Source organism: Eleginops maclovinus, chromosome 13 (genome assembly GCF_036324505.1).
Source record: "Eleginops maclovinus isolate JMC-PN-2008 ecotype Puerto Natales chromosome 13, JC_Emac_rtc_rv5, whole genome shotgun sequence".
Taxonomy (NCBI): domain Eukaryota; kingdom Metazoa; phylum Chordata; class Actinopteri; order Perciformes; family Eleginopidae; genus Eleginops; species Eleginops maclovinus.
In genome coordinates this window covers 19,530,222-19,555,387 of record NC_086361.1, presented here as the reverse complement: position 1 = coordinate 19,555,387, position 25,166 = coordinate 19,530,222, and the positions used below count along the sequence as shown (strand labels likewise).

General features: G+C 43.0%; 2 protein-coding genes across 2 annotated transcripts in view; both read right to left on the bottom strand.

The window, feature by feature from the left end:
• trit1 (tRNA isopentenyltransferase 1) overlaps nt 1-17,101 on the bottom strand; it is a 36,260-nt gene extending 19,159 nt beyond the window's left edge. Inside the window, exons 1-4 of the mRNA XM_063899226.1 lie at nt 16,873-17,101; nt 3,188-3,328; nt 1,094-1,192; nt 455-612 (exon numbers count right to left, since the gene is read on the bottom strand). Of these exons, the coding sequence (XP_063755296.1) occupies nt 455-612; nt 1,094-1,192; nt 3,188-3,328; nt 16,873-17,073 (599 nt within the window). The 5' untranslated portion in view covers nt 17,074-17,101. The remainder of the gene's footprint in view (nt 1-454; nt 613-1,093; nt 1,193-3,187; nt 3,329-16,872) is intronic.
• An 846-nt stretch (nt 17,102-17,947) lies between these two features.
• myclb (MYCL proto-oncogene, bHLH transcription factor b) lies at nt 17,948-24,719 on the bottom strand. The gene is made up of 3 exons (XM_063899227.1): nt 24,480-24,719; nt 23,047-23,761; nt 17,948-21,322 (listed from the first exon to the last, which is right to left on the bottom strand). The coding sequence occupies exons 2-3, from the start codon at nt 23,714-23,716 to the stop codon at nt 20,538-20,540; spliced, it is 1,455 nt and encodes a 484-aa protein (XP_063755297.1). The 5' UTR covers nt 23,717-23,761; nt 24,480-24,719; the 3' UTR covers nt 17,948-20,537.
• Nucleotides 24,720-25,166: the final 447 nt, after the last annotated feature.

Below are 25,166 nucleotides of genomic sequence, written 5' to 3'. Positions count from 1 at the left end.
AACTCATTTTTCGAGATTCAAATCCAAAGCAGCCCCTTTAGCCTCGCTGTGCTCTGAGGTTACGGAGAAAAGATGATTCCTGTCACCTCCTGTCATCCAGAAGAATAGGGTAACCTAACCTGCTCACACGGAAGACCAGAGTGCGCTGACTGCTACTCATCAAGTCATGCATGTGTTTGTGTGTGAGAGTGTGTGTGTGTGTAAGCAGATGCTCGTGCTGTCAGCATACACTGCGTGGAGGCCACGTGCTGTGGCTGTCAGCCTGAGACAGAGCGGGAGACCTTAAGGACCTTGTAGGAAACATGAGGAAACTCAACAATACTCTGAAACAAACACCCACTAACGCTATACTATCCAGGAGGTGGGGGAAGCATTTCTCTATTCTACATTTATAAACATCAAACTGAACATTTCCAGGCCTATTTTTGAGTTTTTTTATTACCAGCTGTATCACCTGCTTATCTTGCGTTTGTTATTGGGGTGCAGCATGGCAGCCATTTCTGGGTCGACCTCCGCCAGTCGTTTGTGTAACTCTTCTACTCCCAGTTTTTCCAGCTCTAGCTTCCTGTCCAGAGCCCCATCTCCTCCGTCCCCCAGCTCCCCGTTCTCCTGCTGTGAGACACATTACATTAAGCGCTTTAAGTGCCTTCAAATGCTCCTCTTAAACTCATTCTTTCAGATCCTTTAAGGTGGCCTATCGTGCCTTATAACCCACAAACTGAGATTTTTTTAATTTCTAGATTTGACAAAAACTGACATTCAACACATCTCAGATTTTACTCCTGTTCAAATAAGCGTGTGTATCTCCACCAATTCTTCAACTTTTGCAAAGATGTACTGTATTTTATTCTTGTAAGCCAATCTGATCTTATCTAGGAAGAAAATAACCAAAAATGAGCTCAATCAGTGACACAAGATACTATTTATGGAGCTGAAGATGAGCATGCTCATTAAAATGCAATATAAGAGCAGCGTGAAGACACAGCTCTTAAAAATCACGTCTTGGCAACTGACAAAACAAATCCAGGTCACACCATTATCTCTAAGCATGGAATTACATGTTCTGAAGGAGGTGTATTTGAGCTGTACTCACCCCTGTATCCACCAGGACTTTCCACAGCAGAGACTCAATGTAGTAGTTTGTTCCTCCTACAACGACTGGCAGTGTGTCCCTGCTGTGCATGTCATCTATGTTTGAGGCTGTTAAGGAGAAACTGTGCACATTGTATTTACATTCAGAGCATTGCTGATTTTCACAGACGTTACATAAATGAACCTCAATGAAAGTGCATGTGTATCAGTGTAGAGGGAATTTCACTAAGAACCTTAAAAGGGGCCCTATTATGCTTCTGGGGGTTTCCCTTTCCTGTAGTATGTTATATAAGTTGCATGTAAAGGGTCTGCAAAGGATCAAATCCCTGTCCACACAATCCCCCCTCTGCCTGATACGCCCTAATTGGACTCCTTTGTTTACTTTGCCTGGTTTGCCCTTTCCTGTAGTGTGTTATATATGATTTTTGTGCATGTAAATGGTCTGCAAAGGCTCAAATCCCCCTCCACACCCCCCCACTGCCTGAAACCTCCATTGGACTCCTTTGTTTACTCCCTGAACACGGTGACATCACTATGTAACACTTATGCATCTATTGGCTAGCGCTCCAGCACATTGTATGTCATAGGTTAAAGGGCGGGACATCTCGTAGCAGTTGAAAAATCACAACAAAGCCGGACAGCTAACCAATCAGCGCAGACCGGGCTCTGGTTTCAGACAAGAGTGTGAAAAGAGCTGCTGCAGCACAGGCAGTATGCGAGAAAATAAATAACTTTTTGAACATTAACGCATGTAAACATACAAATATGAACCTGAAAATGAGCACAATAGGGCCCCTTTAACGCACATTGTTTTGAGTAGTCAACAGGAACACTTTTTTTTTCACGATTCTTCTAAATCTCAATAGACCAAATTGATGAAATGCTAATTAACAATGTAAAGAATCCTTAGCTATGGGAACAGAGTCAATACTGTGTCTTTATCACAAACTCAATATCAGCCGTTAGTTTGTGTCACCTCCTAAATCAACACACAAACATCAATATGTGAATTTAAATTTAAATAGCCATTCAAGCTGCCACACCTTGTTTCCCTTACTCCCCATTTTTCTGTCGCATCTGCGCTCATCTTGCACCTTCTCTTTACTCTTCCCCTCGCCCACCTTCTCCGGGATAATCAAATAACCACACAAACAAGATAAAGGCTCATCAGCCATCTTCACTCACCTCCCCTCTCCCCTCTCTCTCTCTCTCTCACACACACACACACACACACACACACACACAGTGCTGAGAGGTCTGCATCAGTGTTTGCAGAGGCAAGGAGAGGGGATGATCGTTGACGGAGATTTCGAGGGAGGGAAAACAGAAAAGAAGGCTGGAAGATTGAGAGCAATAAAGGAGAGAGGGGTTATACGGAGGGAGTTAATGTGAATGGTAGTCAAGTGAAGGATTGATAGTCGATGATGCGTCATTATGTCCTGCGTCTCTGAAGTTCTCAAGCTTGTCAGCCCCCTCCTTCCTCTTGTTCCCTCCTTCATCTCTCTTTCCTGCTCTACAGTTTGAAATCCTCCACATCACCGCCATCCCTGCTAATCTGTATTCATCTCTTTCCATTTTCTCCCTCTTCCCACCAGTGAGCTCTCGCTGCATTGAGCCTATTCTTGGAGCTACCGCAGCCCCTTGCTGCACCGGTGAGTGTGTGTGCGAGAAGCGTGCGTGTGTGTGTGTGTGTGTGCATGCCTTCCCGATCTATTAATACTGCCTCTAGTTATCGCCTCCCGTTTCCACATCTGTGTGACGGCCAGTGTCTGCAGGAGGGTGTGACTGCCCAGAGTGTGTGTGTGTAGACGCACACACTTCTCTATAAATATCATCACTAGTGATCTCTCTTTACTCGTTTCAGTGAAACATCTGCAGCGAGACATGTCGACAAAACGAGGACATGACAGATGTTCTTCCTCACACACATACCTCCAGACCAATTAGTTAAAGTCAAATTGACTGCATTCCTTCTCCTGCAGTAACCGCGTGATAATCTGGGAGGGTAGATGTGACAGGGGGGGTGGCAGCATGCAGAGAGGTGTTATGGATAATATTGCTGCTCTGCTTGCGTCCGTTTCCAGGAAAAGGATATTAGAGCCAGGGCTTTGTTCCTGAAGTCCAACACCGTGTAGCCGCTGACCAACGGGTCCACGAAGCCGATCATGTGATGTCTGCACTGCGCCCGCTCCTCAGGCGTCACCTTATTGGTGATGATGTCAAGGCCCTGGTACACCTGGAGAAAAACAAGCAGAAAAAAGGGAAAAGTGATCAGAATCATCATAAAAAAAGCTCTATAGGCAGGTATAATTACAATAATATGAGAAGATTAAATCAGATTTTTTCTTTCATCCAAAGTTAATTACAATAGGTGCAACAAACCATGAGGATACAGATTCAGAAAAGCAAGAATCCTGCAAGAACATGAGCCTAAAATGACTTATTTAGTGCTACATATTTTGGATTTTCTCCATTTTATTCGCCAAGAAGAAATGGATAAGATTAAAAAAGAAAATGAAACAGCAGTTTGTTTAAGTCTCCATTAATGCACTATAAGAACAGAAGTTAATGGAAGCTTTGTCCTTGAAAGCATAAATTCCTGGGAAAAAAGCGTCCATTAAACAAAATGGGCTAGGGATTGAAATCTGTCTTAGTGGTAGGGTGTTTCCAGCTGGTGTATTTATCATTGTCAGAAGCTGGCAGTTATGAAGTAAAGAATGAAGAGGTGTGTATGATCGTCTGTGTGAAAAGGCTCGGACCATTCTTACAAACTATTATACACACTGCCTCTGTCCAGTTTTATTATCCTCCCCCAGCGAGGGGCCCCCCTCATAGAATTTGACAGCTGGGTGTGATATACAGTGGCCTGTCATGATTTTCATTCTCAAACACACAGAGTCAAGAAAGGTTCATTTTTAAAGGATCTTGGGACAGCTGGGCTCATCTATGTAAAGGACTTTTCTCAGTGCTTAAGAATCAACGTTGTTTTTTCCTGTTCAATATCCTGCTCCATCATCCTGAAAATCAATCTCTGTGAGGCGCTTTTAGGAGATTATTCCCACTTTCAGACTGGATCTGCAGTCCAACAGTAATGTCTGGATATATATCAGATGTTTACACATTTTATTCTTCTTTTAAGGTGGCTTTAAAACATGAACATGTAACGTTGAAATGCTTGACAACCCCTTGGTAATTGTAATGTAATTGGGTAGTGTAGATGGATTATCCATGATAAACATAACGTCTGCAGAGAAACAGAAGCTATTTCTATTGGTTGTGCAGTTTATGACACCAATGATCACGTTGCATATGGCGAAATATAAACATCTATCATGTAAATACACTTTTATGACCCTATCCTCTGCACAGCATCAGTATAACATCCACCACTAAGAGTGTGTGTGGCTCAGAGTGGTGAATCATTATTGGTGATTGCCAGGAAAACTTGATGAAGCCCCTTTTGAGTCGAACAGTTTTAGCAGTGGGCTGAGAGCTCTGGTTTTATTCAGTAGGAAGAAGGGAGCATGGTGAAACGCTCTATTGTTCAATAATTCAGAGGACATGCAGCCTTTAATCATAAGGAGTCAGCCGGCTATTGGGACTAAAGCAATGGATGGATAAAGTCACTCTTGACTTCAACTCATGAGCTAGTTTTTCCTGGGAAAATTAAGACTTCAAGATGAGTGATGCGTTCAGGAAAGTTAGGATTTTTCAGGGACGTAAGCTATTTAAGCCAACATTAGCTAGCTAGTGGTGAATAACTGGGTTTTTTCCTTTCCTGTAGTTTAGGGTTTTGTGCATGTAAATGGTCTGCAAAGTATAAAATCCCAAAGTTCCATCCAGAGGGAGATTATTTTCATCCAAAAATGATTTTATTTAAAACATATTTGGTGTCATTTTAGTCAGACAGAACATGTTACTGAGAAAACAGACAGTTGAAGTTGGATTTTAAGCTTAGGAAGTATTTCGTTTTTCAAGGTGTGCCCACATCCTCTAAATACATTGTTATCAAGCATCTTCAAGTAGGCAAAATCTAAAAATGTGAAGGGATTAACCTAGGGCTTCCCCCTGATTAGTCGACTAATCGTTAGCCAGAAACCTCCTCAGACTTCATTCAGAGCTGTGCCTGGTTCTTAAGTTATTTAGTCGAGCAGGATATCCAAAGTGTGCGATCCTTCTGAGCATTTAAGGGACGAGCCCCAAAAGGTAACTCCGCTGGAAAAAGGTGCCTCCGAATCCACGCCATCATATCAAAACACGGAGCTCCATTATCCCAGACAAGGTGTGTTCCTTTCTCAGACTTGGAGGAAAACAGCAGCAACGAGTCAGGCAGTAGCCTAGCTTTGTATCAAAGTATATAAACCTATAATATACAATCATAACATATAAATTCAAGCTTTCATTTCATGATGAGGACGTAATGAGCGGAGGGATTTTTCCATATTTGTCGCTGTATCCAGTGTAGTATTAATTGGGTTGTTATATTCAGATATGAATGATAGAAACTAGAACTACAGTAAATGCTCAGTGTGTGTGCTCGCTGCTTGTTCACATACACATTAGGAATCCTTACCGGAGCTCTGCTGTTTGTAGCGCTGACGGGCGGACCGCTCCGTCCGTGCGGTGCGCTGTGACTCTCATGCGCTTTCTACATTTTAATTGCTATTTCAATTAATTATTACAGTTGTATTTTATATTTCATGTGAAGCCCAGCGTACCATCCTGTTACAATAAGGTTCTTTATCAGCCTTTGAAAGTGAAACCGTTTTGGGAGAAGAAAAAAGAAAAGTGATTATGATTTCATTTTTTCATAGATCGTAATGCATCATATACTTGAGACGATTAGTCGACTAATCGCCTGAGTTGACGACTATTAGTCGACTAGAAAAATCTTTAGTTGAGGGCAGCCCTAGATTCACCTTACAGACTGTTTACCCCAACATACAATCGTACTGTACATTGGGAGATAAAAACAGCTGTGTTCAAGTTAAAGTGAACTTTATTGTCAATCAGACCATACAACTAGTGCAAGTAATTACACAGAGGATTGAAATGTGCAAGGTATGACTCCCATCCTTGGTTGAGCTGTTGGTCTGGGTTGCGTGTTCTTTTCAACCAAATGTTTTTCAGTAACGTGGCACACCAAAAGTGGGGAGCAGGGCAGGGCAGAAAAAACCAGACGCATAAAATATTCACGACTTCTCTGCACGACACCACCGGCAGCTGAGGGAGGCTTGAGATGCATGGATGGACAGATGAAGAGCAAATGAAGGTTTGGGAGGGACTTTTTTTTTGGGGTGGGGGCAGAAGATGAGCGTTGGGAGAGGACGCCTGAGAAAAAGGAGATGAGCTGACAGAAGAGCGCCGTGTACTTGTTACAGAGAACAGCATGCTCCTTGACAAATTTGCACACGTTATCCTATACCACCCATCCTTTGCCATCAGTGCTGGCTCTTAAATCTCACACACACACACACACACAAATTAAGACAGAATGACAGATAGCAGAATGATGGTGAGAAAAAGACAGAAAATAAATGCTGGGAGTTAAACGCTGCTATTAGATGGCTCTGTGTGTGTGTGTGTAGAGACATTAAGTGAGTAAGGGTCATGTGTGTCTTATTTTGAGCGTCACACCTCCAAGATTAACGCTCTTCCTCACACGGTGAAAAGACAAAAGCTGTTAATCGCACAGTTTATTTTTATTTTTCAGTTTTCATCGCTACTCATCCATCTTGGCTTAAAAGGGTCAGATTCCTTGAGAATTGGGCAAATTGTAAAGATCTTATGTTCCATGATCTGTTTTTCCGGAGCCCCTGGATTCTTGGAAAACTGGCCTTTCTCTCTTCCAAGCGGGAATGAAGTTTCCTCCCACCCATCTGCCCTCCCGCTCACAATCCTCTGTTTGTCCATCCTACCTGACACTGAGAAAACTGTCACGTAAACCACTCCTTTATTCTAAATGTATATTCATTTTCTGGTGCGAAAACAGATTATGGTTTTTAATTTCGCCTTAACGAGGACAAAAACACCCGAGAGCCACTTGATTGGAGGATGTGAGAAAATGAGTTTGAAGGTGGCGCTACAAATGGGGGAGTGAATGAGAAATAAATTAGGAGCCGTTTCAGTCAAGGCGGGGCTCCACTACAAATTGCAGCGAAATGAAAATCTCAAATCATAAAGGAATTAAAGATAAAAGTCAGATCATAACTTATCGTGTTTACACGTGTCCCCGGGAGGAAGATGAAGGGAAATGTCAAAATACAAAGGGATTAAATGGCATGCATTGTTTTAGGTAAACATTTCTAATTAAATATGACATTTTTGTATTAGAGGAGGGGTGCAGAATAGAGACAGAAAGATGGAGTGAGGATTGATTCGTGCAAAAGGTTTGTCATATTTTCCGCCATCTGAGGGAAAAGCCAGGAGGCTACAGCCTTTCTGGAAGGTGGAGAGACATTCGGTCTGCAAAGATGTGAAACTATTCATTGGTTCCATAAGTGTAAGATCTTAATGTGTTGTCATTTCAATATCAATGAAAAAAAAGGCACATTCACAGAGCAAAACGTCATCACTCACGCCGATGTACTTCAATGGAAAACCGGCTAGTGTGGGCTCAGCTGTCTTCTCCTTCCTGTCCCACTTTTAAATGAATGTGAATGGATGTGACCGTGTGGCTTGTGCGCATGCAAGTGTGTGTGTGTGTGTGTGTGTGTGTGTGTGTGTGTGTGTGTGTGTGTGTGTGTGTGTGTGAGAGAGAGAGAGAGACAATGAGCTCAGTGTTCGAGCCCTGCAGAGCCTGCAGCCGGCCTGCCTGGCCAACCTTACGCCCTGCACGAGACAGCTGTTCCTCTGCCACATAAATAAGGGACGGGCATTGGCAAAATGAAAGAAAGAGGGCAAAAGAGACAGAGAGGGGGTGAGGGGAAAAAAGAAAAGAAGGAGAGAACAAAACCTCATTGAGACATGAAATAAGATTCAGAGAAAGCCAACGGCAGATAAAGGAGGATAAATCAGACCGTACAGAGCCGTGTTTGGGCTGGGGTTTGTCAGAGTTGGTGCTCTATACAATGCCAGACATTTCTGACCAGAGATTACCATACGAGACTATAAAGCTAGCTAAATAAATGTACTTTATGTTTCTTGTACAATCTTATTAGGGGCGCCAACACTGCCTTATTTGAGCAGATTGGGTGTTGAAGATGTGAATCCTTTCAGTTTAAGATATTTGGGAAATTTGCCCATTTATTTTCTTGCCAAGAGACGGAAGAGGAGATTACTCTAACTAGCGTGGCTTTGTCTAAAAGGTAATACAATTGAACCTAGTCTGCATTTTTAAAGCTTGATAATCAACCCAATATTTTAAATAGTTTTAATTGTTTAATAAAATGGAAGTCTTCACTCACGGTTAGACATCAGATGTTTCTTTCAAAAAGGTCAGCACTTCAAAGATGGTTTTTCTATTAGCCAACTGTGGCATATTTGTGGGACAAAGTTAACCGTAGCGCGGATTCACTTCCTTAAGCGAGCAGAAGTGAATCAATTGTTGTGCTTATTAATGCTGGTGTATGAACAGGACTAACTTTGGCAACAAAAGATTGCTCGTATCAGATCCCTGCTGGATACCAAATATGGGTATTGGAGAAAAAGTTGGATAATGCATCCCTGTTGTTATTATATGTGCTACTATTTCCGATTCAATAATAGATTCGGTTTCAGAGATCCCATATACGTTTACAAAAACTAAAATATTAGAGGGAAATACTTGTCCTCTTAAACATAAAAATGTTAACCTTAGAGAAAGAATACACTGCAATGAAATGTCATTAACTTTAGATCCGAGCAAAAGCAGTCTGAGTTGTAGGGAGGAAGAGGATGCAGTTCGTCCTTATTCTGACCCCTGGACACTGCCCTTCACACGTTCACCAGCCAAACTGTAGGCTGTGTTGCTTCGTTTTTATCCTTCCCTCTGAATTGTTTCCTCCATTACACTTACCACAGAATACCTATCCTATATTTGTCTCTTCCTTACCCCTTCTCTCCTTCCCCCTTTAGGCACTATCCTTCTACAATGTATCCCTCCATCTTCCTCTCCTCTCTCCGCCTCTCTGCGGGGAATGGCCCAGTAATGCCAGACTAATAAATCATTCATGGCGTTGTTCCCCCCCTTTACTCCTCCTCCATCCTGCCATCCTCCCCTCACTCGCTGCTATACTGTAGCGGTGACCGCATCACCACACCCGCAGACTGCATATTCACACACACATGCAACAGAAATAAGAGTTAATCACAGCGTTTTTTGGCACGCTCCTACACAGGCTTAGATTGCTTAAAAAAATGCATCATAAAATGGGATGTGGGAGGGAGAGCATCGCCTGAGTTACAATACAAACAGATACGTCAAAGCCCAGACAGGTCATAGCCACACCAGACAGATAGAGAGACAGTGGGAGAGACAGAGAGATGCACAGAGAGAGAGAGGAGGAGGAAGGATGACTGCGAGTGAATTAGAGGGATATAACACATAGCGGCACAGTATTTGTGTGTAGGATGTGTTTAATACGTAGATAAGCAGCTGGTGTCTGTGCATGTGTGAAAGAAACCCCTGCAGGAAAATAAGCATAACCTTTAAAAGAACTATCCTGCCTTCACGACCGTCACATCTCCAAATTTACGACCCTAAAAGACGAATAAGCCCGCCTTCATTCCACTTTTATGGGACTATAAGGGTCAAGATGACACATGAAAGCTTTTCCTTCTGCTCCGGCCAATTTCTCACATTCAACACAAAACCACAAGCCTGACAAATTGTCGTCCTTTGTCCCAATTTGCACCGCTCATGTTGTCTTTGAGAGAATACGGCAGCTCCTCCTGTCATAAAGGCCAAAAGCAAAAGGGTCACCAGCCACTGATACTTCCAACAGTCCCACACACTCAAGTGGTGGTGCATACGTGTGCGTGACCTGTAAAATTGCCCCTTTAGGACCCCTGATGATGGCCCTTTAGTATGATACCCCGCAGACCCGCCCACACATAACTCAAACATGCCTCTTTTTACACCCTGCAGTCAAACTATTTGTTTTGTGGTGACAATGTGTTATTAGTTAATGCATCGAGCAGCTGACAGTGAGTAAGCATCTGCTTTTGCACAAGACAAATAACAAACTTTGATTGGAGGCTGGAAAGTGGTAAATAATTCACATTTTTCATGCAGTATTAACAAAACCATGCTGGTGGTTTCAGCCAACACACTCATAATCCGAGTAGACTTTGCATTAGTAATGATAGATTAAGATGCCTTTTCTTTCACCATGTTTGTATTGATTTCAGCAGCTAAATAAAGTAAGTTAACTTAGCTGCCAAGTTTAAAACCAGAAGCCCCTTTTACAAATGAAATGCAACTCTGAAGTTATCTTTGCTTCACCGGACCGAGGTTTCTGCCAAACGTCCGAATCCTTCAGCTGGACCAAAAATGACTTTACTCCCCCTTGGCTGTGTAATGTCCGATGGATTGGTGTGTTGATGACGCAAAACAAGAAGAAAACCAACATCAAAAAGTGCAGAAGAAGTGCATTTACTCAAAGACTATAGAACTAAAATTGTCAAACAGAAGAGACAAAACTGTTCGGGTAGGTCAAAGTACTCAAGGAGCTGAAAGCATCACTTGGTAGCTTGTGACCAAATTACGAACTGGCTACGTGACCGTTATGTAATATGTGTAATGGGCCTCCTGCATGATAGGCAGGAACCCCCCTGGCCTAAACCAAACACAGTATTTTCAGTTAGTGAGAAAGAGTCACAGAAAATCTCCCGTTGTGTGCGACCTATGTGAAAGGAAATTCGGACAATGTTTGACTATTTTTACGACTCCAGACAAAAACAAACTGTTTCAAAACTTTTTTCTGGTGTGTTCAAGTGTTTGAGAAATTAATTAAATAAACTTGAGTGCTGGTTGAACAGGAATCACGCCTAAAACATTGGATCCCAATATGTCAAAATCCCATCCTGCATAAATGATGTAACACTTGCGCTTTTGATGGCTGACGAATTGTACGTTATATGCTTAAGCGCAGGACATCGCTGAGCAGTTGAGCAATCACAACAGAGCCAGCCAGCGAACCAATCAGAGCAGACTGGGCTCTGGTTTCAGACAAAGAGTGAAAAGTGGTGCTGCAGCACTGGCAGTATGAGAAAAATAAAGAGCTTTTTGAACATTAAAGCATGGAAACGTCACAGCAGAGGAACAAAATACTAATATGAACCTGAAAATGAGTACAATATGACCCCTTTGAATAAACTTGAGTTGCTTGTGACAAGCGAGTGGTAACAAGGTGCAACAGAGTGGAAAATGAATAAAAACATTGACAACACTCTTTTGTAGTAGCTGCCAATTTCCTTCAAATGAAGAATGAGCCGGGGGTCCGCTGTATATTTCACTGATGTAAGAACATAAACGGTGTTTCAACGATGCTCGCAGCTCTGAGTAAGCTGGTCTAATGTTTCAGTCTGAACGCCCTCACATGAATCACCTGTGAAGAGCCCTCACTCTATCTTCTTACTGTCACCGTCCGTGTCAAATGTTTCTCATTACCAATAATGCTTTGCAAGGCCGCAGTGCCTGAATAAAATCGTCCTCTCCCCCGAGGTGACACTTGATTAACAAATGTCTGTCCATTACTGCTCATCAGAACCATGTTCGGCCAATTAAACCCAACAACTTGTGCCCATAAAACAATCAGAGCAACAGTGGGTCACTACCTGGATGTGGTATGATTGAATAAACAAATACATTTCTTAAATTGTCCACTTGGGCTGTCAAGGTGTTATCTTCGCTACATATAAGGTTGTACAGTGGGGCAAAAAAGTATTTAGTCAGCCACCAACTGTGCAAGTTCTCCCATTTGAAAAGATGAGAGAGGCCTGTAATTTTCATCATAGGTATACCTCAACTATGAGAGACAGAATGGGGGAAACAATCCAGGAAATCACATTGTAGGATTTTTAATGAATTAATTGGTAAATTCCTCAGTAAAATAAGTATTTGGTCACCTACAAACAAGCAAGATTTCTGGCTCTCACAGGCCTGTAACTTCTTCTTTAAGAGGCTCCTCTGTCCTCCGCTCGTTACCTGTATCAATGGCACCTTTTTGAACTCGTTATCAGTATGAAAGACACCTGTCCACAACCTCAAACAGTCATACTCCAAACTCCACTATGGCCAAGACCAAAGAGCTGTCAAAGGAGACCAGAGACAAAATTGTAGACCTGCGCCAGGCTAGGAAAACTGAATCTGCAATAGGTAAGCAGCTTGGTGTGAAGAAATCAACTGTGGGAGCAATTATTAGAAAATGGAAGACATACAAGACCACTGCTAATCTCCCTCGATCTGGGGCTCCACGCAAGATCTCACACCGTGGGGTCAAAATGATCACAAGAACAGTGAGCAAAAATCCCAGAACCACACGGGGGGACCTAGTGAATGACCTGCAGAGAGCTGGGACCAAAGTAACAGAGGCTACCATCAGTAACACACTACGCCGCCAGGGATTTAAATCCTGCAGTTCCAGACGTGTCCCCCTGCTTAAGCCAGTACATGTCCAGGCCCGTCTGAAGTTTGCTAGAGGGCATTTGGATGATCCAGAAGAGGATTGGGAGAATGTCATATGGTCAGAAGAAACCAAAATAGAACTTTTTGGTAAAAACTCAACTCGTCGTGTTTGGAGGAGAAAGAATGCAGAGTTGCATCCAAAGAACACCATACCTACTGTGAAGCATGGGGGTGGAAACATCATGCTTTGGGGCTGTTTTTCTGCAAAGGGACCAGGACGACTGATCCGTGTAAAGGAAAGAATGAATGGGGCCATGTATCGTGAGATTTTGAGTGAAAACCTCCTTCCATCAGCAAGGGCACTGAAGATGAAGCGTGGCTGGGTCTTTCAGCATGACAATGATCCCAAACACACCGCCAGGGCAACGAAGGAGTGGCTTCGTAAGAAGCAATTCAAGGTCCTGGAGTGGCCTAGCCAGTCTCCAGATCTCAACCCCATAGAAAATCTTTGGAGGGAGTTGAAAGTCCGTGTTGCCCAGCGACAGCCCCAAAACATCACTGCTTTAGAGGAGATCTGCATGGAGGAATGGGCCAAAATACCTGCAACAGTGTGAAAACCTTGTGAAGACTTACAGAAAACGTTGGACCTCTGTCATTGCCAACAAAGGGTATATAACAAAGTATTGAGATGAACTTTTGTTATTGACCAAATACTTATTTTCCACAATCATTTCAAAATAAATTCTTTAAAAATCAGACAATGTGATTTCCTGGATTGTTTCCCCCATTCTGTCTCTCATAGTTGAGGTATACCTATGATAAAAATTACAGGCCTCTCTCATCTTTTTAAATGGGAGAACTTGCACAATTGGTGGCTGACTAAATACTTTTTTGCCCCACTGTATAATCATTCATTCAAAATGTGTCGTCACATCATCGTGTCTTCCTAACGCTTACCGTAAACTTTCAGTATTTACTTTCTGAACAGAAGGTTAAAGCCACATTTTACATTCTAGAGATTCCTTTGAAAATGTTCCCAAACTAACCAAAATATTTCGCTTACTAACCAAAGACAGATTATCCCTGCCAAAGAGTTGGTCTTTGGGAGCTCAAACAGGAATCTCCGAAACCCTAAGAAAATGCCAAAGTCTACCAATATCTTCTAATGCTACATGTAATTACAGTCTATTTAACTGTAAACAGCTAAATAAACATTATAAAAAATGGGAAAAACTTGTGATCTTGCACTACAAGAAATAGGGATGCGCCAATTTGCCTTTTTGAGTCCCGTTACCAATACATGGGTTTCGGGATATCGTTCGATACTGTGTACAAAGTTTAATTGTCCCATTAATAATGTATGAAAAATATGTCAAAAGGGCAAGAAAATACTTGTAAATGTGTAAAGCATAATGTGCTGTACTTGGAACATGGTGCACAGTTACAAAGGCTTTAAATAACTGGCTAATTAGAGACATTTCAGACTCATGAGGCACCCTGTGACACAATTTAGCTAGGTGAGGCAGTATGTTTTTTTTAAATACACTCATACTGTACAAGCACACATTTTCCCATAATCCCAAATGCCAACTAGGGAGCGGGGGTACAGTGACGTCTTTGCTGGAGGGACCCCCGCTGGTCCCTGGGCTCCAACTTTGGGAAACACGGATTTACATTATTTGGCAGTACCTCATTCCCTGACAGTACAGCAGAGCTAGTGTGTGTGTGTGTGTGTGTGTGTGTGCAATGGATAGCATGTTCATTTAATGAGTGAATAATATCCCCCTGCATGTCCAATGAACTGTGTGTTGAGGGTATGGGCCAGTGGCGAGGGGGGGTTGATCATAACACAATAGGAGTGTTAGGGGAGTGTGGGAACCGATTCTCCCCGGGACAATAGACACTTCCCAGTGGCCACAGCGTGCCCATTCACTATCAGCTGCTAGGCCGGCGTAGCACGGCGCTGAATATGCACCAGCTCAGCACAATGCAGCTTTCTCCCAAACAAGACCAGACTGTTTCCTCTCCCAAAGACAACACAGGCCAGCTCTAGCCGATACACAGCCTCATTCTCACATAAGCAGTCCCTTTCTCACTCTCTGTATGTCTGCCTCGCTGTCACACACGCCAACAAGAGGCAACAAGGCCAAGGATTGTGAAGATAGGCCGGGGCTGCCGTGCTGTATCTAGGCCACGGTTTCTCTCTAACGTGCAGGGTCTTTGAGATATTCTGGGCTGAAATGTTAATAGCGTAACCCAGTTTAGCCAGTACCAGGTGACTGCTTGAAGAGGCGCTCCCCCGCAGGGACACACACTCTCAAGGACAATGCACGCCAAGAGGAGGGGAGGAGGAAGAGGGAGAGAAAGACGGTGCTGAAACAGCAACAAGGTGAAATTCTGCAGAGAGGAATCACTGCAGGCTGCTTCAGATGTAGCGGTCAGTCTGTCGGTTTCTGTGTGTGTGTGTGTGTGTGTGTGTGTGTGTCCTCTCTGGTATGACCCAGACTCAAAACCTGTACCCAATCTTTTTTTCATGTGTGCGCCCTTTCGTTGCTGCGGCAACAGAGCCTGAGAACCAAAAAGGAGGGCGGGGCTGAGAGAGAGAGAGAGGAGCGACGACAGTAAGGCTGGGAGTTTTATAAATGTCACTGTGACACACACACACACACACACACACACACACACACACACACACACACACACACACACACACACACACAGTGAGGAAGTAATATCCTGTGGTTTAAATACAGCAATCTATGATTATTTTTAACGGCAAAAACAATAGGAGACAGTGATAAAAGAACCAAACACATTTCTTTACGACACATGTTCAATGTTACAGGATGCTAATTCATGGCTGGACTCCATTCACTTATAAATGGACCAGAGCCACACTGTTTTACTCCAGTATCTAAAAGAAACACTACAATATAACATTTATATTTATTCAACTTAAATAATCACAGTGGCATTAAAAGTCACCTGGAAAAGTTCTATTTAGTTCCAGGATATGGACATAATGTGTAGAGCTTGATTCTCAGAAAAATCAATAGCTAGATTTCCTGATTTTTATAACAATTAAAGAATCTATCAAATTAAAGTACATTTGTTTGCTTTTTTATTAAAACCAAACAAGACATCCCCTTTGACTTTTGACAAATTTGGATGGACCTTTTTTCTTAACTATTTTTATGACATTTAATGAAGTAATTGTCAGATTAAATCAATAAAGTAGTTGCAGCCCTAGGTTCAGATCTTATTTTGAGTGTTCATCATACACAAAAAAAGGATCAAGACGCAGAATATTTTTGCTAACAATGTTAATTATGTCTGGCTCATATTGTGCATGTCATTCTTATTGTCAACTATTCATACTGTATATGGTAAATGTGCATAGCACAGCCAGTGTTGTTCTTGACAGAAACAAATCCATGCTTTACATCCAATCGTGCACTTTCTTCTTCTGACTGCAGCAGTGATATTTCATTTTAAATTCATATCTGAAATTGTTGTTTTATGGATTCTTTGGGATTAAACTGTACTTGTCACACCAAACTAACAAAAACAATTGTGTTGTGTAACCTTACAAAACTTTAATGAAACATGTGTTTTATCATAAAGCTTAGAAACCACAGCCTTGGGTCTTGAGATAACATTACCATGCATTTAAACATCCATCTATTTCAGTTTCAGTGTACATCATGATAAGAGATAGAAGCTAGAAATGAGATTACAGCTGGTATAATGTGTGTGTGTCTTTAAAGACTTAGAGGACGACTTTAAATGCCTTAATGCCATGAAATAGACCTCTAATGACTGCGCTTAATGTCTGTTTCTCTAGCTGCTGTGTCTCCCTGCAGTGCACCTGAGGTGAGGTTTAGAGCCAGATCAAATTCAGTGGAGACCTTTATTGAACATGGTAGAGGAATGGATGCATTATATCAACAGTGTATGTCATTTTCACATCCTGACTTGCTGATTTAGGGTAAGCTAGCACCTGCTAGCTTGTGTGGTAGCATTTCGCTATATTCAAACTCCTCATTCACAAATACACAGTTATAAGACAGCCTACTAATTTATATTCACGTCTGTATTCATTTGACAGAACAGCAGAAGTTTAAGTTCTACCCAACTCGACTTATTTCAAACATTAGAGTGCTATCAAGAGCATTATGGCTGCCATGTCAAGGGCTACTAGCTTGCTTCCTGGTGTTTAACAGTCCTCCTACCTGCATGGAGTCGGCGCTGATTATTTCTCCCTGAAGTCGTCTTCCGAGCTCTATCGCCAGCTTGGACTTCCCAGTACCGGTAGCTCCTAAAATCACCACCAAAGACGGGACCATGGCTCTCCGTAAGCCACACAGCACGCTAGCAGCGGACGCCGCCATGATGCTTCTTTCCAAGGCGCCCAGCTGACTGGTACAGCGCATGCTCAGTGGGCGTCGTGATGAGAGGTTGGCTCTGTTACTAGGCAACAAGCGTTGGATAATGTGGAAGTTCTTTCATCTTTATGAGACGAAATTAATGTAATTGTTTTCACTTTTTCGACTTAATTGTGTGAATTTAACGCTTCCTACAGCTGTAGCTGTTAAAAAATTGGATACAAAACCCAAAAATCAGTCAATAAGGATGTATCTCATCTTTTTGCTGCATGTGTGAACATATTAAGCGATTCATTTAAAAAGCGATTTTATGACATTAACGGTGTTTAAGAAATGCCTATCCACGGTGGATTGCAGCGTAGATATAATTGTTTCTATGGAAACTGCCGGAGCTCTGCAGCAGATGCTTGTTGCCATGGCAAAGATGCCAGGATCAGTTACCTTGGAGACTGCTCAGAGGAAGTGGTGAATAGGGAGACGTGTGTTTACTCGTACAGGTGGTTTTAATGGAAGACAAATGTTTTCAGTACGTAAAATACTCTGATAGCAACAAAAACCCCAATGATTTAAGTGTATTTTCAGCTAAATGTTAATTAACATATAATTAAAAGGATTACATTGTTACATTTGGCTGACGCTTTTAGCCAAAGGGACTTAAAATAAGTGCTTCAACCATGAGACAAACTAAAAATAATTCATCTTGAAGATACATTTCCTACTTATAACCAAATTAAGTGCTACTGCATTAGCTTCTCCTAAAACCAAATCTTTGTAAGTGCCATCTACAGAGCAGAGAATATATTTTTTATATCCATTTCTTTATTTTAGTATTTTATGTCAAGGTGCAGACAACAAAAACAGGTGAGATGATCATTCATTAGTGTGTGTGCAAAAGAGACAAACACATAAAGCAAGACGATAATTTATGATGTCAAACCATGAATTTATTATTTTTCTGACTTACTCTTCATACATAGAGGCTTATGAGGTACAGAAAAGAACAAAGTGCTGAAACAAGGCTCCAAAATCACCATGGATAAACTCAAAAAGTCAGTAAGCAACGTCCACTGACTGTGCCAACAGCAGAAACCTGTGACCATTACAAGTTAAACAAACAAAATCAAAAAGGGCTGCTGTGGGTGCAACCTTTTGAGAGAAAATAAAAAATACCATCAGGGCTTATGGTGGTTTGTGCTGAATTAGTAAGCAGACAAAAAAAAAACCCAGCTTATTCAGAAATAGAAAGATAGAATACATAAAATATGTATTCACATACATCATGATTCCCCATATCGAACGCTCTCTTTCCATCAGTGTGGGTCTGGTTTATGTTACAGCATAATAAAGCAGGGGGTGTTTTCCTCAAGCGCAGCCTCTGGCCCTATCAGAAGAGCTACAAGCTACACGTGGGAGTTTCCTGAGTGCTAGTAATAGCAGAGTATGTTACTCGTGCCATTTACAGTACTATTTCAAGAGCTACAGTGTTCTCTGCTGTATGGCTTATGGGAACAATAGGGAGCATCGGCCTTGCAACAAAAAAAATAAAAAAAGAGGGAAAGCATTAAGGTTACTCAAGGCTATACACAGCCACAAGTTTAATCGGTATATCCTCTTAAGTCCTCCCTCCCTCCCTGCACACTGCGTCCACATTTATGAGAGTGCTACAGCTACAGTGATTGGATTGAATACAGGAGCATTCAGGTGCTTTCAACTCCAGATAAAAAGTAGACCGCACATGCCAATTTTCAGCACATAACCACCAATAAAGCCCCGCCAGCTACAATAACAACAACAGTCATTAGCTCACACTGAAACACAACTCGGTAGGAAAATATAGTATAAAACTTTTGTGAACTTGTACAAATAAATCAAACCCCAGAAACAGATAATGAACAGTAATGAAAACAAGTAGGCATCGCAAAAACAAAAACGTGGCGACAAAGTGTCTAGTGTGATCAATGTTCAGTAAGTGTTTTATTTTGACTCTTTTTCATAATCATTTTATTAACAAAAATAGAAGCTTTGAGTTATCTTTGAAAAGCCAGCAAGCTTTAGGGCTGAACAAAAACTAGGATGAGTAAAGTAGACAGCTCTGGTTTTGGTTTGAAAGGGACTGTACAGTAAGGGAACTATATACATAACATCCAACAGGATAGTCTACGTACATTGAAAGGCTTCTATAGGCGTTACATTGAATGCAAAAACAACTTACAAACTGAGCAGACCGCAAGACAAAAGAAATGTACAGTTGGACCTCATTGGGCTTCATCTCAAAGCAAATGTTGGCATTTTTAAATGTTGCTTAAAAACAGGTTAAATGAAGCCATTCTCAAAGTTTTTTTTGGTTGATAATATGAAGCCAACATTCACCTTTTGGCTTGCCTCCATGGCACAAAAATAATAACGATCCTGTTAAAGATCTTTATAGTGTTTTTTGATTGAAAACTGGATTATTCTCAAACAATTTTCTATCCAATTAATGCTACAAAACTGGTCTTTACTGTGGGCGTGGTGCTGCTGTTCAAACGTTAACGACACAAGAGGAAAACACTGAATTGAAACCTGCAGGCACAGAAGTTAGGACTCAACCTGAGCTATTCCAGAGGTGCAGAATATATTGTATGCAGTTGTAATGTCATTTGTTGCATGGCTCAGTACAGTCCCACTACAGCCCCCTGCTTTCCCATTCTAGCAAGCATAAAGGCCTCAACTGCTGATGGGGGAAATAGTGATAAGAAGAGAACAAGAAAATAAGGTTAGATGGAGAATAATATAAAAGAAAATGAATGAGTAAACAGATCAGAAACAAGGCACAACTTGACAACAAAATGTTAAAGTTGTATGCCAAGCGCTAAGGATCTAAGGGCTGTAAAGAACAAAACATGAGAATCTATGGAGAAACCTAAGAGGGCCTTTTAGAAAATGACAGACAGAACGAGAGGACATACTGTATCTGCTGGGTAAGCCCCGTCACAATCAAGATGTCGTCCAATCAGACCATGCAGCAGGTAGAAAAATGTGTAGCAGTTTATCAACTAGCAGCTGCTTCATTCACAACAAGCCTTCCCGTAAACAAGCAACAGTTGTGAAGATTTTTCAGCAAAGGGGGGATTATAGCATGAATCTATATTGAATAACCATGGACAATATTAATCTGCCGTAAGACGCCCCATAAGATCAGTCCCTAGCTTGCTGTCCTGACCAGCTTACGGCCTTGTCAATCACTCAGAAGCTAAATGTGCAAACCACAAAAATAGAAAACAAAGAAAATTAAATCCACCCGCACTATTCCAACGTGATCAAATCAAAGTGAACATTAGTGTCTCTTCTCCTTCATGTATTCAGTTCTGTGAGTGTGTGTGTGTGTGTGTGTGTGTGTGTGTGTGTGTGTGTGTGTGTGTGTGTGTGTGTGTGTGTGTGTGTGTGTGTGTGTGTGTGTGTGTGTGTGTGTGTGTGTGTGTGTGTGTGTGTGTGTGTGTGTGTGTGATGACAGCAGGTTTCGCCCCCGTCGCTCAGGAGCGTTTGAGCAGCGCCAGCCTCTGCAGCAGCTGCAGCTGTCTGGACTTCAGCTGCTTCTTCTCCTGAGCCTTCTGCCTCTCGTTGACATGCAGCTGCTGCAGGTACTCCGTGGCTCGAGTCAGGATTGCCACCTTCGGCGTCTTGGGGCAATCCACTAGGCCCGGGATCTCGTCCCGCAGCGACAGGAAGCGTGAGCGCAGGTCGTTCCTCCGCTTGCGTTCGAGGAAGTTGTGCGCCTTGCGCTTGTCCGTGTCCTCACAGTCGGAGGACTGGGGGCTTGAGAGGTGGCAGAAGGAGCGAGGCTTTGAGGGGGAGATCTGGGAATGGGAGGAGGAGGAGGAAGAAGAAGAGGAGGGAGGGGATGAAGGGGGCGAGGAGGAGGTAGGAGAGCAGGCGTTGAGGTCAGGCGACTCGGACCTGATTCCAGCCGCATGAGACTTCCTGCTGTCTAAGTTCAGAGGGGCGTGGCCGGGCCGGGGCTGGTGGTGGTGATGAGCATTCAGGTGCTGCTGGGAGGAGGCCTCCTGTCGGACCCTCTTCCGAGGCGGCTCCACATGCTGAGGGAGTGTGTCTGGGGAGGGGGCAGCATAGTTGTGCTGCTGTTGGTGGATGGAGATGTGGAAGCGCTTCATGCCAGGGTCCAGGGGGTCAGCTCGCACCATGATGGTCACTGGTTTGCGAGAGTTGACCAGCCGACGAGGTTTACGCTGCTGCTGCTTGTGCTCCACCGTCACCACATCGATCTCCTCTTCATCCTCATCATTGTCATCTTCATCATCTGAAAAGCACCAAATAGAAGGTATTAAGTGATGTGTTTGCTGAGATAAATAACTGCAGGTGACAGCTGAAAGATGAGTCCACTCCTGCTTTCTTACACCAATAAGTGCTTCTTTAAAAAAAAAAAAGGAACTTCACACATCCACATGACCTCACACAGTCAGAGGGATTATTCACTGCATTAGTTCAGCTCCGTCTCTTCACTCAAGAGCGAGGATAAGAGTCGGGTTTAGGTTAAGAAGCACTCAGGTGGAAGCCAACAACTCTTCTTGTTAAAATGAGCCGACTAATATCCAACGCTGCACAGGCTTGAAACCACCAGAGTGGAAACGGGTATTAATCGCAAGGAAAAGGGTCTTATTGACTTGATTCCCGCCAACTGACAAGACTCCTGGGAGATTTTCAATGCTCTTGTAAATTGAAACACCCTTTTTAAATTAATTGTACCTCTGTGGATTTCAACACTCAGAAAGTATTAAGCTCTATTTAACACAGTAAAGAGGGGATGGACAAAAAGCTTTAGAGGGGAGGGGGTGCCTGTCTATTATTTATATGACAAATGATGTCATCTCGCATTACAAGGCCTGTAGAATTGATTCCTTCAAGCAGCCTCTCTATAGGAGCTTAAGCACACATGCATGTCCTGTGATTGCTCATTCTTCTCCTCTTTGAGTGCTTATTATCCCCTGAAACGCTGTGAAATACAGCCTCCAAACTCACGTCAAAGCATTCTGCACGCCTAGCCGACCTCCTAAACGGCTAATCCCGCTCTATTCACAGCCCCGGCTTGCTCGGACCAAATCCACCCACTGACACAATTGGCGCTGCAGCCTGTTGAGCGGAGGAATGCAGCAACAAGTTCCCTTTGTGACATTCCACACACCATTATGCATGGTCCAACATCACATGGCAGGCCTACATACCCATCTCAAATCATATGGGTTCACAGAGTGGAAATGGATAAAAAAAAAAGTAGGCCTGGAGTCTGGATACAATAACTAAACACAGGGTCGATTTTCCCTTCCTTTCATGCTACATAAACTTCCAATAATAATAATAATAATAATGAGCACTCTTATTGAATTCATGTCAAATCTGAAGCCGGTGAGTGTGGAGAGAGAGGATATTGTTATCATAAGTCAGGCTGGAGGAACAGGGAGAGGGAGCAGCTGGTCTGCTGGAGCAGGGCCAAGCAGCAGATGTTTCAATGGGCGTGTCACTCTCTAGGCTTGAAGCATGTGTTGCATGCACCAAGGTAACGCAATGCAGTCATCATGTGCCATGCTGCCAACCCCTACTGCGAGATAATGGCTTATCAAAGCAAAATATTAACTCAGCGGTGGAGAGAAACATCACATCTGAGTTCAGTTAAAGAAAAAGTCCTATTTAAACCCTTCTCCAATTAAATGTAAGTGGGCAAATAGAGAGAAAATACTAATATCGTTTTGTTTTTTTCGAGATGTTATATTATTGAAATAGTGATGTTGGTCAGACAGACACATCCCACAGAGAAACTATTAGCCAAAGAATAGCCATTATAGTCACATGTTTCTCTATGTTAGTCATGTGGGCAAATAGAGAGGAAGTACACATTAAAATGTGTGATTTTGGACACACACACTCAAATCTCACTTCACCAAAGACAAACTAGAAGCCAAAAAATATCCATTATAGTAACATGCCTCTTTTTACAGAAACGGCATTTATGTAGCACAGCTTACTGACCTGAGGAGTCGGTGTGAGATTCTGAACCGGAGGACACTTGCTTCTTGCATCCACCGTTTACCGGGAAAGTGAGCACCGCAGCGGGGTCCACACAGTCCGCAGCCAGTCCGCTTGGAGCCGACGCTTCTGCGGGGGCCCCCTGCTGCTGCCTCCCCGGAGATGCAACCACAGAAGTGGCTGCTGCAGCGACTTTGACACTGGCCCCCGTCCCGGGACAGGATGCAAGTCTCTCTCCTACAACTCTCTCTAGCTGTTGTCCGGCGGAAAACCCACTCCACATACAGTCCTGGATAATTATGGAGCTCAGGTTCCCGAAAGAGTCATTGGAGGTGGTCAGCTTGCAGGGGATTTCCTGCTGCTGCTGCTGCTGATGCTGCTGATGCTGCTGCTCATCGTCCTGCCCTAAAAACTGGGACACCCACTCCAGTTTGTCCCCTAGAGACGGACACAGCAGCCCGACCCTGCCAGACCCCTCCACCGCCCGGATAGGGGACATGGGCGGGGTCGGCACCAGCTCGAATTTCTTCCATATGTCCTCGCTAGGCGCGGTGGACTTGAAGAAATCCTCATCCGGGTCGTGGTGGTCGTCGTAGAAATAATGTTGGTAGTGGTCGAGGTGCTCCATGTCCCAGTTTTCATACCGAGGCGCAGTGGAGCTAATGCCCGGCATCAGGGCTTGTAGGCAGGGGGGTGAATCACACCCTGTTCCCTCTGTCTGCGGAGAGAAATAGCCAACAGTGTCACAACCGAGCTTTACTCTCATCATAATAATCACACCCTGTCTGTGGTGGACATGAGGATTTGGAGCCATGCATAATAAAGCTACTGTGTTCTTTAATTTATTAGAGGAAATATCGAATTAGATGTTACAGAAACTACCATGTGTGCCAATTAATGCGAGGAAAAAGTCATTATAGAGTCAAATAGAACCATGGATGTGTAGAATAAAACGCTGGTGACACAAACAGACTATCTTTACACAAAGTAAAGTTAAACTACTCTGTTCTGTTGCTGAGAAGTTCAAGTTTCGCAACAGTCTTTCATTACATAACACTGCTTTAGTAGTATACTGTGACAGCGAGAGGAGGGCAGGGGTTTTTTATTTTCTGTTGACTGCTTGGCAGAAAATAGGGAGATTAAACTAGAATGAAATAGATTAATTGGATAGACAGGTACTCGTCCTGGCTGCCAATGAACCTGTGCAGACGGTGGTGTTGTATGCAGAGTATTTAGCTCCTCCTCGGTTCAATTCCTTTTCGTTAAGCTCAAAGAAATCAGCTGCGACTAAAAATCAGGCAATTAAGCAACAGCAGTCACGGTGGGAAAGCTGCAAAGAAAACTAAAATTCCACCTAAAACTTGTCCTCATTCTCTGCCTGTGTGTTAAAATGTCTCTAAGGAGAAGTTGCTGTATGATAATGAAATGAGTTTTACCTGGTGTTGGGAGTGAAAACCCTGCCTGCGTCTTCATAGATCCGCCGTGCGCGGTGTAAAGTGTCCAAAAAGCAATGACTCCTCTTCCTCAGTTTTGAAGGTTTCCAATGATCCAATAGGGTTCTTTTTCCGGTTGTAAACAGTCTTTGAGGTAAATGTCTCCGTTTGGTCGCAGTACCCACCGCTCAGACGGCTGGATATGCTTCGGTTGTGGTCACTTTCTTTGCAGACTGCTGCACTGTATGATCCGGGGGAAGGAGAGTTGGCTGTTATGCATAAAAAGGCGGGTCGTAGTAGCAGAGCCACGCCTGCAGCTTAAAGGCGCAGCAGCGTATGCAGTCTATGGGCAGCACACACTGGAGAAACCATGCTCTGCAGAGGCACTCTTATAGGAGCAGAGGGCATTATGTGACACTGATTTCATAAGGTGACACTGCTATGCTTTTGCAGTAATTATGCAGACATAATAACAACGTGTGTGAGTGTGTGGGCGTGTACACCATGTGTTTATGTATCATGCTGCATACGACTGGTTATCATATGATCCTCTAACGGAGAGATTAGTGTGTTTGTTTCTGTTCTATGTTCCTTATTGCTTTTATTTGTCTTCTTTTTTTGTGTTGGCTTTATCTATTCTGACATGTTTTATTAATTTTTTTAGATAACAGCTTTAAAGCTGTGCCGTGA